Here is a 12,857-nt window from a genome sequence, read left to right on the forward strand (position 1 = left end):
TGATTCAACAAGACTTCTACTTATCTTTAAGGACCAGCTCAGTTGAGTCTCCTCTGCCCTTCTTCCCTCATGTTCCCTTTGTTTAGAGCTGTGTTTTCCTCAGCGCTCACTGACACGTAGCTTCCGCTCCACTTGGATGCATCTCGGCCCGTTGAATATGCACCTGCCTTCCCCACAGGTTGTAGTTCCCTAGAGGACACAGCATATAACTTGTGCATTTCTGTGCTCATTTCTCACCCCCCAAAGCCTGGAACGTATTACACATTCTCTAATGTATTAAATACCCGGTGTGCCAGGCACTGTGTTCATCGCGGCTGTCTACATGGTGAACAAAATAAACATGGGCTTACTCCTGTGGAGCGTTTGGTGTGTGGAGGACCCGGACTTGCACCCCACGTTCTCAGTAAAGGATGGAAAACTGCAACGCGTGTGCCTGCTGCAGGGCAGAGGTATCTGGAGCCAGGACAGAAGGTCAGGGGTATCAGGGCCGACTCCTTGAAGAACTCCAGGAAAGGCGTTCTGTGAATGTTTGATGAATTGTATGGAATTCAACAGTGGCTGCTCAATAAATACTCGTTGATTGGTTGATTGATTGTTGGCAGAGCTTTCGCAGATCTTGAGAAGAAAGGGCCGCAGGTCCCCATCATTCTTATTATGGAATTATTTCAGTGCATTTAAAGCTCCCCATTTTTCATCTTATACTTTAAAAACATCAGGGAAAAACTGATAGGCCAACTTTATAATATTTTTAAATGATTCTGTGGTGTTTTGGAATATTACATGGCTATAAGAGTTTATGTATATTTAATATACTTATTAAAATATGCAGTAAGCCCATGGCTGATTTTCTCTAAGGACGTCTCAGCGCCGAGGTGGGACTTAAATGTTTAATACTAATAATAATACTCATAACTCATATTTCTCTAGTGCTTTTCATCTTCGGGATCCCTAAAGCCTGTGAGCACCACGCCGAGTGGATGCAGCTGGGCTCGCCAGCCGGCTGACAGCCTCCACATCTGGCCTCCTGTCTCCCTCTGGGGGAGGGAGAGGGGGGGACTCCAGCTCAGAGGTCCAGTTTCCTCAGCCTACGTTGAATCTTCTCTTCCCGGACGCAAATTCCCTTCGGCCCCCTCTGAAAGCCTCCCACTGTGTGCACCTGCCGCTACCAGCCCTCTGCCGCTGAGAGTCTGTTAGAACAGGGAAGAAAAGTGGCTTTCTGCTCCCGGGGTAGGGAAACACATGCCATCCTCCGGCTGGTCAAGGACAGGACACAGAGCCTGAGATCAGATGGCCGGAGAGGGAAGCGCATAGGGATGGTCTCCCCGTAGGGATGGTCTCTAAATCCACACTGTGCCCTCCTTCTCTAGGTCACGGAGACCAGGACGGGCCCTCTGGGCTGCAGCAACTACGACAATCTGGACTCAGTCAGCTCTGTCCTGGTACAGAGTCCGGAGAACAAAGTGCAGTTACTGGGTAAGCTGTACCGTGACGGGTGTCACACTGGGTGAAAAACTCAGACCACCAAGGAGCAGGAAAAAGCCCTCTTTGTGCCTCATTTGGCTAAACCCTTCTCTCTCTTTTTTTAATGTTTATTTGAGAGAGACAGAGAGAGAGAGGTGCAGTGTGAGCAAGCAGGGGAGGGGCAGAGAGAGAGAGGGAGACACAGAATCTGAAGCAGGCTCCAGGCTCCGAGCTGTCAGCACAGAGCCTGGCACGGGGCTCAAACTCATGAACCATGAGATCATGACCTGAGCTGAAGGCGGACGCTTAACCAACCGAGCCACCCAGGCACCCCTGGCTAAACCGTATTTAAGACAAGAGCTACCAGGACTTCTGGGACGTGTATTTAACAACTTGCCCTCATTCTTTTGAGAAAACTTCTGAAATGGTTTACCCTGCATCCAAGACCATTGTTAGCACCACTCAACACCCAAACCCTCGGCATTCATAGTCCTCCCCAACCCCCAGTCACTATCCTGCATGAGTATCACATTCACCCTTATACACTTTGGTCTAGTTTGATGATCACCTTTGTTGCCCAAAGAACCCTCGGCTTTGTCCTAAGGACACATTGGGGTACGGTTGGTCTTTGCAGATGGTTATGGGGCCACCGTAGAGCTTTACAAACCATGGGACTATTGGCTACCCTGAGAGTGGTCCCTACTTTCTGTGATTGGTCTGTAATCCTCCACGGAGGATCAAGGCCAGGAGAACAGTCTGAGACGAATGGGAGCCTCCGCTGGAGACAGAACTAGCTAAAACACACTTGCCAACGGAAGGCGATAGGACAGGTAAGGGGAGATAGGGGAGGTGCTTAGTTCCTGCTGTCTGCCCCGCAGGCATCCTGGGGGCAGGGCAATGCGAACGGATTCAGACAGGGCTGTTTGGCAGTCAGAAAAGTTCCTTTTTCTTGAGGCCTAACTGAATTGGACTCTGTTTAAGATATTATTGTCTTGGTATTATAAAATCAATAGCCCTCACCCAGGATCTACGATTACAAATTCCAGGCAACCTGAGCCAGATGCAACCCATCAGTTCTTTTGGAATCAAGGAATATATAATAAAAAGGAGTAAAAGACTGCTTTATTTAGAGCCACCTAATGCAATTAGCATCCCTCTTCTCCTCTGTCCTTAGATGGGCTGGGTTTGTGTCTGGAAATTAGCGATGAGTGAAGTTCGGAATGTCTGGTGGTTCATTTGGAATAGTTTATGCCATTTAATTTTATAGCCCATCACTCATGCAGACACTGCTCGGGGCACTTATTTTATAGCAATGGGAAGTGTTATGGTGAGGAGGAGGGAGGTAGTGGGGGAGGTGAAGAGAAAGGACTTGGATGGGTGTGTGTGGAAAGGCAGCATGTGGACCGGATGTGTGGGGAGGGCCGCTCCAGTGCCACTGCAGGCACAGCATCAAGAGAGGAAACTTGAGGAGCAGTTCAGATACGAGGTGGATCTCAAACAGGACTTCTGCTGGTGCTGCCGTGCTAAGTTATGTTTTCAGGTCCACGGAGACTAGGATGCATACTTTGGGCTCTCTGATTTCCTGCCAAGGACACAGTCAAGGGTGTGAGGATAAAGAGCTGGCAGGTATTTGAGGAAAGGGGAGCTCGGCGTATCCGAAGTTCTCACGTCCCCCACTCTCCTGGCACCGTCTCTCGCGATGTCCCTACTGGGGCAGCCTCTTGCAGGTCTGCCCTCGAACCTGGCCCAGGCGGCATCCAAAGGCATGCGTGTCCTTCACTCATCCCTTGGTGTGCTTCCGACAGCCACCGTGTGTGGCTTGAAGCCAAAGAGGGGTGTATTCTGCTCCTGGTAAACTAAAACCCACCACCACAGATGGATAGGAAGACTGAAGCCTAGAGAAATTTAGTGGATTATATCCCAAGATCAGGGGAGCTAATTAGCAGGGAGAGCAGAGAACCATTCCTACCTACCCAGGCTTGACTGAACTTCCAAATCTCGGTGAGAGTTAAGCACACTGAGGCAGGGCAGCCAGTCCCAGGCGTGCAGTACAAGCTGATGGTACCACGGCAGAGTGTGACACCAAGCCAACTTTACTAGTCCTGCGACGTGGGCAGGTCACTGTGGCCATCGGCCCTGGATTCTCAATGTGCCCAGGGAGTCACATGCGATCGTATCTGGGAAGCACCTGGTGTGGTGCCTGGCCACTGCGTACCAACAACGCCTGTCCCTGCCTCCTGACCAGAGCAGTCTCCTTGGTCGTCAAGGGTGGGGTGGGACATCCCAGAACGTCTGTGACTTAGCAAAGCCAGAAACAGGATGGCTAGCTGAAGCAGAGCAAAAAGCCCATCAAGCCTTGATTCCTCCTTCATGAGATTGTAAGGTCTTCTTTTATCTGAAATATCTTCCCATTTCCATCCTAGAGATGCCTATGTGCAGCCAATAAGGCCATTCGTGTGATACGCACGCTCTCAATTTGGCTGATGTGAGGGGTTCTCCGAAGCCTTGGGCTTCGATGCTCCTCATCTGCATTTTCAGACCCTCTCCCACCCATCACTGGGGCAGCGGTAAGCCCCTCATCCCATCAGCTCCATAGAGTTAGGCCCTGGGGTGACCGTTCTTGGGCCCAGAATGCCCAAGTCAGCAGAACCCCAGCTGGCGATCCTGCAGCCTTAAGTGTGGGAAACCAGGTCCCCACTGGTCCTTGCCCCACAATTCCCTGATGCGTCCTTTCCCTAGGCCTACAGGTGCTGCTGCCCGAGTACCTGCGTGAGCGCTTTGTGGCGGCGGCACTCAGCTATATCACATGCAGCTCTGAGGGGGAGCTCGTCTGCAAGGAGAATGACTGTTGGTGCAAGTGCAGCCCCACCTTCCCAGAATGCAACTGTCCGGATGCTGACATCCAGGCCATGGAGGACAGCCTGCTGCAGATCCAGGACTCTTGGGTGACTCACAACCGGCAGTTTGAGGAGTCAGGTGAGCAGTTGACGGGCCCACACTTCCCTGTCAATGGGACATGCTCTGAGGTGCGGGACTAGAAGGTGGGGAACTTACCTTGGATCCCGCCTCATCCGCTTACCTGTGTCCTTGGCCCCTAACAGGTTATCTCACAACCTCACGTCTCAGGTGGTTGTCTTCTTGTTATCTGTGTAAATGGATGTGATCCCTACCAAAGACATGCGTCACGAGGACTTAATGAGCTAATGTGGATATATCTGAGGGCGTTAGGACTTGCCTGGTTTGTTTGATACACGTTTGCTACAGATTGCCTGCGCACAGGTGCACAAGGAATGTTTGCTGGATGAATGAAGTACGTAGAATAGTTCTAGGAGGCACCCAGCACATACTAGTCCTTGCTTGTTACACGTATAGCTAATAGCAAGGTTACCTTGAGATGCAGATTTAGGGCTTGGTTTTGAATCCTTGTTCTGGGTTCTGGTTTGAATGTTTGCGTCCCGCCCCCCCCCCCAAATTCATACGTTGAAAATATAATGCCCAGGGAGGTGGGGGCCTTTGGGAGGTGATTAGGGATTAGTGCTCTTATAACAGAGGCCCCAGAGAGATCCTTCTCACCTTCGGCCATGTGAAGACACAGTGAGCAGTGAGCCACACTCGACCCAGAGAGGGCCTTCCCCAGAACCTGACCGTGGTGGCATTCTGATCTTGGACTTCCAGCTTCTTGAACCGTGAGCAATAAACTTCTGTTGTTTATAAGCCACTCGGTCTGTGGTATTTTCTGAGAGCAGCCCCCAAAGACTGAGACACTCTGTTACTGACCAGCTTTGTGACCTTATGTGAGCCATGCAGCTTCAGAATACCTCCATTCCTCATCTGTAAGAGAGGGAAAGTGATAATAATAGGTGGATGGAAGGCTCATATGGGATAATGTAGATAAAATTAATGTATAACTATCTCTACCTGATACACGCATACATTTCAACACTAAATGAGTGATAGTTATGTGGATAGATATAGCTCAGAAACATGTTGGGTTAAACAAAGTGAAAATGAAAAATGTTATATATACATATCATGTGAATAATACTATGATACAATATTATTAAATATAACACATATTTAATACTATTTATATGATGCTTAAAAACATACTGGCCAATACTTAATGTTTTTACAGATAAACATATGCAGAAAACATTAAGAAATATAATGATAAAGAAAACACCCAAGAGAGTGGTTACATCAAGATGGGAGATAGAAGGGAAGTTTAGGGCCTTCGACTGTATATTTTCTTTGCAGAATTTCTCTAAAACAAAACAAAAGACTGAAGTCAATGTGGCAAAGTGGCTAAATCTAGTTGGTGGGCACATGGGAGTTTATTCTGTTACTCCCTGTGCTCTTTTGTAAGCTTACATGTTTTATAAAAAAACCTACGTACATGCTAGTTGTTAATGCCATCACTAGGTATGATTCTCCAACCATTGGGAAGGGGAAGAGGGGTATGAAGAACCAAGCTGAGGCCCCAGGCATTGACATTTCATGTCCTAGACAGGTCGTTAGTTGCTAAGGAGAACATTCCAGTCCCCCCAACACCAGCTGCACAGGAGTTGTGATGGTGGGATGTGTTCAATGATGCTTAATGTGGGGCATGACTTCGGGCGCTCACCACTGTGAGTTACTTCCTGCTGAGTAAATGAGGGCTATCTGGGCCCCCATCAGGAGACAGTGGCTGCAGGTCCCAAGTAAAAGCAGATCTGGGCATAAATTCAGCCAATGTGTTGTGCCCAGGAAGCTCTGGGAAGGGCACAGACTTGGAGTAGGCAGCAAGGACCAGAAAGCATCTTGCTTCTGGATCAGCTACAGGAAAGAATGGGTGTCTGGCCTAGAGGTGAAGCTTGAAAGAGACAAAGGGTATTCCAGAGTCAGAGAGCAGGATGTGGACAGGGGCAGCTGGTCTCAGGGACTGGAAATTTTCTAAGAAGCTTTCTGAGCTGGGTGCTCAGTCTCCCTGGGTCCACATTTGCCAGCTGTGCCTGCCTTCCACCTTCCACAGGATGTTGTGGTGTTACTGAAGAATACCAGCCTGTGACAGTGTTGTGAATGACTTACAGGAAGTTATAAAGGGAGAAAGTGGTACATCCCAAGGTCATTGGCAAAAGCGTGACCTCTGGCCTGCTTGGGTCGTGACGGAAATCTGTTTTGAAATTCAGAAGCATATTAGGGACAGGAAAGATGGAAAAGAATCCTGAAGCTCTGTTTTATGGCATGTTATTCATTTTCCAAATAAAGCAGTTTAAAAAGAAATACATACAAGGGCCTGGGAGAATGGCTATGGAGCCTCTTTCCTCAGGCAATGAGTCCGGAGGGCCGGCTGGGTCTGGGGAGCGCCCTGCCGTCCCAGAGTCTGCGTGACTCCCCCTCGGCTCAGCTCTGCATCCTTGCCCACAGAGGAATTCCAGGCCCTGCTGAAAAGGCTGCCTGGAGACAGGTTCCTGAACTCCACAGCCATCTCCCAGTTCTGGGCCATGGACACCAGCCTGCAGCACCGCTACCAGCAGCTGGGAGCCAGCTTGAAATTGCTGTTCAAGAAGACCCACCGGATTGTCCGCAGGCTCTTCAACCTCTGCAAGCGCTGCCACCGGCAGCCTCGCTTCCGCCTGCCCAAGGAGAGGTGAGCACCCCAGCTGCCCGGGCCCAAGCCTGGCCCCTTCCCCTGAGGCTGCTGAGGCCGGGGGGCCCTCTGTCCAACATGGCAGATCTGGCGGCGGTGACCCAGATGAGGCCTTTTAGATTCTCTGCTCTCTTCACCTACTTGTGACTTGTGTCTGACATCGGAGAGAGCAAACAGAGAGAGGCTAATTTTACTTTTTATAAATTATAGTATATTCAAATGTTATTCTAGTCATGCTCTAATTCTCACTCATTTCTATTTTAAGAAGTTTTTTCAGGAAACAGAGGGGTGGAGTTGAAGCTCACACACCAATTACATACAGTGAGAATATACACACATTGGGTTGCTTGAAACAAGTGATTAGTTCTGAGTCACAAAAGGAAAGAAAGCTGAGCCCCACCCCAACCCCGCCCTCAGGAGCAGAGGCAGGCTGTATCATCATAGGCCCTCACTGCACATCCACTCACACACTCATTTATTCAACAAGTGCACACTGCGTATCCTAATATTAAGCAGTGTGTGTGTGGGTCCTCGGGAAAACATAATAAATATATAGAAACACAAAAATTATAAAATGATACCTATGTGGCAGCCACTTAAATCCACATTTGTGGAACATAAATCAGAGGCATGGCCTAGTAAAAGCAAAAGCCCGAGAGAAGAGCTACCTTGGAGAAGGAAGTCTCGGCCAGCTTGTGTGGGAGAAGATAGAAATGGTACACGGAGACGGGGCCTTGCAGGGCGTGGAGGCTGCCTCGCAACCCGGAGATGCGGCTCTGACAGAGGCACCTGTAAGAAGGGAAGCGTCAGTGGAGAGCCTAGACTAGCAAAGGCTTTTGAGAGGGGTTCACTTTTTTTTTTCTTCAAGAAATCACTATTAAATGCTTACCAAGCGCCAGGAACAATCCTGGTTTCTGAGAACCTGTCGGTGAAGAATAATGCAGTGTTCCTGCTCTCGTGGCATTTTCAGAGAAGCCATCTGTGAACAGGGAAACAATAAACAATAATTTCCAATCCTGATCCTTGCTGTGGATTATATAAAAACAGGCTGATGTGATAGAGAGCGAGCGACTGGGTGGTTCTTTCAAAAAGGGTGTCACAGAAGACCTCTTTGAGGAGGTATCACAGGAGCGGAAATCTAAATCTAAAGAGGGAGCCAGCCATAGAAAATTCCTCTTCGTGGTGAAAGAGTGACAGAAGCAGTGGGAACAGGAAGGACAGGGACGGTAAGTGGGAAAGCAATGGATGGGAGTTGGGAAGTTTGGAGAACTAGGGATCGGACGGTCTTATTTAAAAAGCTGAAAACTACGTTAGATGTTTTGGTACGGAGGGTGTGGGAGATCTTCTGTAGGCTTTTGAATAAGCGAAGGAAGTGGTACTTGGGAGGGATGAGCCCGGCTGCTGCCAGCACAAGTCTGATGTCAAGTATTTCTGGTGCTGATCCATCAGACAGACGCTGAGCTCTAGGCCTTACTCGATCACTCCAGAGTGGTGCAGTAGGGTTTCCATCATTCAGAGAACTCAGGGCTTTTATCTTTCTCATTACCTTCCCTGCCTATTAGTCAGTCTCCTCCTACCCTCAGGAGAGACGCCAAAGCGTGTCTCTGTGTGACTCTTTATTCATTCTTACCTCCCTTCCCAAAGGTCCTTGCCCTATTGGTGGAATCGCATCCAGTCCCTCCTCTACTGTGGAGAAAGCACCTTCCCCGGCACCTTCCTGGAACAGAGCCACAGCTGCACCTGCCCCTATGACCAGTCTTCCTGCCAGGGCCCCATCCCCTGTGCCTTGGGCGAAGGGCCCGCGTGTGCCCACTGTGCTCCGGACAACAGCACGCGCTGTGGGGGCTGTAACCCAGGCTACGTGCTGGCCCAGGGGTTGTGCCGGCCAGAGGTGGCCGAGTCCCTGGAGAACTTTCTGGGGCTGGAGACAGACCTGCAGGACCTGGAGCTGAAGTACCTGTTGCAGAAGCGGGACAGCCGCATCGAGGTGCACTCCATCTTCATCAGCAACGACATGCGTCTGGGCAGCTGGTTTGACCCTTCCTGGAGGAAGCGCATGCTGCTCACGCTGAAGAGTAACAAGTACAAGCCTGGGCTGGTGCACGTGATGCTGGCCTTGTCCCTGCAGATCTGCCTCACCAAGAACAGCACCCTGGAGCCTGTCATGGCCATCTACGTCAACCCGTTTGGGGGCAGCCACTCTGAGAGCTGGTTCATGCCCGTGAATGAGGGCAGCTTCCCCGACTGGGAAAGGACTAACGTGGACGCAGCTGCCCAGTGCCAAAACTGGACTATCACCTTGGGGAACAGGTGGAAGACCTTCTTTGAGACAGTCCATGTTTACCTACGGAGCCGAATCAAGTCCCTGGATGACAGCTCCAATGAGACAATCTACTACGAGCCCCTGGAGATGACCGATCCCTCCAAGAACTTGGGCTACATGAAAATCAACACCTTGCAGGTCTTTGGCTACAGCCTCCCCTTTGACCCGGATGCTATCCGGGACTTAATTCTCCAGTTAGACTACCCGTACACTCAAGGTTCCCAGGACTCTGCCCTCTTGCAGCTTATAGAGCTTAGGGACCGGGTAAACCAGCTCTCTCCCCCGGGCAAAGTCCGACTTGACCTTTTCTCCTGCTTGCTCCGGCATCGGCTCAAGCTGGCCAACAACGAGGTGGGCAGGATCCAGTCCTCCCTGAGGGCTTTCAATTCTAAGCTGCCAAACCCTGTGGAGTACGAGACAGGCAAACTGTGTAGCTAATGGGGGCCCCACTCCAGGGCTGGGCAGGGAGGTGATCCATGAATCCAGGGTGCAAAGGTCATCCAAGCCCTCACCTTAGTGCCAACAGGGTTCTCCCTTGAGACTTTCCGCACCCAGCCGATGGGACCTCAGGGCGTGGACTAAAGCAGGCAGGAGAGAAAGAGACCATCACCGCACGCGTGTACACGCTCACCATGTGCGTGCACACACGCGCGCGCATACACATACACTCTCTCACTCACACAGGGAGGCTACGACTCAGCAGCCTCGAATCTGTGAAGTCGGTGCTTTCAAATGCATGCAGTTGAAGGAGAGGAGCCAAGGGAGAGATTAAGAAAAAGAACCAGCCAAACCGTGAAAACAAAATCCTTAAAAAGTGATTCTTATCATTCAAGAAAGCAAGAGGGGGCATGGGGGTAGGAACAGGAGCAGTTCCCCCTCCCCCACCATCGAGTCACTTTTGTATTCTTTTTAACCAGGTTTCTTAAAATGGCGTTGTTTCGTGATCCCCCCAGCGTTGGTTCTTACTTTTTGTATGCTGCCTCCTCTGTGCCCTCCCAGACACTGACTGCTTCTCAAGCCGGCTCCCCTGAGACACTCAAGGTGACACCAACAGAGGACCGTAAGGGCAGACAGGCAGGCTTGCTCTGCTCTCCACTCCTCCCTCCCTCCAGCCCCCTTGCTTCCTCAGCCCCCCTACTTTGTTCCACATTCCCCTCGTGGTCCAGCCGGAACTCCTCTTCCAATGGCACCCGTCCTGTCCAAGAAAGCAGCTCTGTCAAGTTAGAAAGAGACAATGTATAGGGAAATGTTCTTTTTTAAAAACAAAACAAAAATATTTATTTTGTGATTGTTTTCTTTGTCAATCTGCTCCAGCCACATGAACGTATGAGTAAAAGTTTACCTGGTTTAATATATTTTCTTAAAAGGCCTTTTTTAGGGGAAAACAGAAAAGAGAAAACAAAAGAAGATTATGGTTCCCTGGGCTGCCTGGATTTTTTTTTTAATTGCTGTGTGTGTGATACATGGACATCCATGGAGGGTGGATAGGCCGTGGGGGAGGCTGGTTGATTAGTGTGTTTTCAAAAGTGAAAAAATGTCTGGCTTGACTGGGGTGTGTGTGGCGGGGGTTGTTACATGAAGAATGGAGTGAGGCAGAACTCCGGGTCCCAGAGCTACCTGGCTACCCTTCCCCCTCTTCCTAGACAGGAGAACTAACACAAGTCTTACAGCCAGGACTCCCCGCTATCAGAGGAGTGATGTGAAGGTCCCTGCTCACAGGGGGAGCTGCAGCCTCTGCGTTGGGTAAATGTGTACTGAGGCGGGCTGGGGGTTGGGGGGGAGGGCGCCTCTTTGCCAACACTGCTGCAGGCATCAGGAGAGTTTCCCATATTCGGCATCTTCTAGTCTGTGATCGCCTTTGGAGGAAACTGGGAAGGACGCAGACGTGGCATTGGTTTTCTCTGTTCTGATTACCACTTTCCCAGCCTAAAAAGCAGGTTGGATGTACGCCACACAGAATGAGGCATCATTCTCCCCAGAGTGCCTCCCCCAGGTGGTCCGAGAAGCATTTCACAGATCTCTTGGAGAACCACTTCCTCTCTACTCTCCACAGGTTCCAATTTCTTCAGGCGAAAGTCACCACATAAATACTAAGTACTCCATTCCCTACGTGGGCTATATCTCAGTTGGTACAAAACGAACTGGGAGACAGAAAGGATGGTTGTGTCTAAGCACCCAAGAGCCTTCGATGTTTATTGTTGCATAGAGAAGAATTCAGCATCATATTTAATCATTGTACCCTATCTCAATCCACAACGACCTGAAATCCTTGGTAGACAAGCAGCCTCCAGCATTTCTTTCTTCAAAGTTCCCCTGGAGGCTTCTAGGGCAGAAATCCAGAGTGATGGGATAACCTAGGGGGTAACGCACACACTGGCTGTTTCTACTGGGCCACTGCTTGCTTTGACGAATTTGTACCAAGCCACTCATCTGTGGAAGATGGAACCAGCAGATGTCCTCTTCATCAATGGGGTACTGATGTGCCAGAGGAGCATGCTTTGGTTGGGAAGGGGGTTGCAAGCGGTAGGAAGGCATTGGTACTTTCCGCTGACAGGGTTTGAGAGGCGCAAGAGGGATACCGGAGTCTGATTTTAGCACTGACTGTGCATGTCTCCACGCTGCAGGACTGGGTGGGCACATGCTTTCCCCCACGAATTAATGGCAAACCATGTACAGCAATATTCAGAGTGAGGAGGAAAGCAGTTGAGAATGTGCGGTGCACAAAGTTAGCAGTGAGCACCTTCAGTAGCATGAAGGCAGTTGCTCCGGTGAGAAGAGAGTCAGTACGTGGGGGCTCACGTCTTACCGGGGCCGGTCCCACAGTTGAGGGCTAGGAAACCTTAGCTATCAGTCTCTGAATCAGACCAGACGGGGGGAAAAGCATACCTATAGAGTTATTAGAAGGATGTTGTGTCTCCTTATTTTAGGAAGGCTCTGGAAAGATGATGGTGTGACATACTCAGGTTTTAGAAACAGATGCACCCAATCACAAAGATTTCCACTTCTTGCCTGCTAGAAGGCTTAAACCATGAAGCTGAGTTTATCAACTCCACTTAAAAGTACTATTACACATTAGTAAATATTTAGGAGTGCCCTTCTAAGCCCAGATGTAAGTACCATATTGATAGAAGGCCTAAAAGACATTATTAATTAATCACAGTAGAAGGAATGTTTATATTTGACCTACTCATCTGTTCTCTGTGATGGATGCCTGACTCTTGTGAGACAGTGATGGGTGTCTGGTGTACCAGAGTTTGGATCAAAGCAACAGACCAAAGATTTTGCTTCTAGAAAGCAGGTGGAAGACAGTGGGGGGTGGCGGGGGTGGTAAAGTATGGACAAGATTCCTTAAGAGATTTTTAAAGGCTTGAGACCACACATTCGGCACAGAGGTTCTCAGAAAGCTAGGCTAAGAATGCCATAATACAAAAAGGCTGTCCCAGT

The 12,857-nt window shown here is 49.7% G+C and overlaps 1 protein-coding gene and 1 long non-coding RNA gene across 10 annotated transcripts in view; one reads left to right on the forward strand and one right to left on the reverse strand.

Moving 5' to 3' along the window:
* Nucleotides 1–10,764, forward strand: part of BRINP2 (BMP/retinoic acid inducible neural specific 2) — a 122,638-nt gene extending 111,874 nt beyond the window's left edge. For all 3 annotated transcript variants that reach the window (XM_045048928.1, XM_045048929.1, XM_023247854.2), the window contains 4 exons: nucleotides 1,368–1,473; nucleotides 4,201–4,437; nucleotides 6,868–7,090; nucleotides 8,735–10,764. In XM_045048928.1, coding sequence (XP_044904863.1) covers nucleotides 1,368–1,473; nucleotides 4,201–4,437; nucleotides 6,868–7,090; nucleotides 8,735–9,851 — 1,683 coding nt within the window. In that variant the 3' untranslated portion in view covers nucleotides 9,852–10,764. The remainder of the gene's footprint in view (nucleotides 1–1,367; nucleotides 1,474–4,200; nucleotides 4,438–6,867; nucleotides 7,091–8,734) is intronic.
* LOC102901930 lies at nucleotides 26–7,998 on the reverse strand. 7 transcript variants are annotated; one of them, XR_006591805.1, is made up of 8 exons: nucleotides 7,980–7,998; nucleotides 7,759–7,879; nucleotides 6,731–7,244; nucleotides 5,035–5,292; nucleotides 4,541–4,627; nucleotides 4,227–4,464; nucleotides 351–3,043; nucleotides 26–189 (listed from the first exon to the last, which is right to left on the reverse strand). It is a non-coding gene; the product is annotated as an uncharacterized LOC102901930 (long non-coding RNA). The 7 variants fall into 7 exon arrangements; XR_006591802.1 differs by adding an exon at nucleotides 6,529–6,613 and having other exon boundaries at nucleotides 351–4,464; XR_006591804.1 differs by having other exon boundaries at nucleotides 351–4,464; nucleotides 7,017–7,244.
* Nucleotides 10,765–12,857: the final 2,093 nt, after the last annotated feature.

This window comes from Felis catus, chromosome F1 (genome assembly GCF_018350175.1).
Source record: "Felis catus isolate Fca126 chromosome F1, F.catus_Fca126_mat1.0, whole genome shotgun sequence".
NCBI lineage: Eukaryota > Metazoa > Chordata > Mammalia > Carnivora > Felidae > Felis > Felis catus.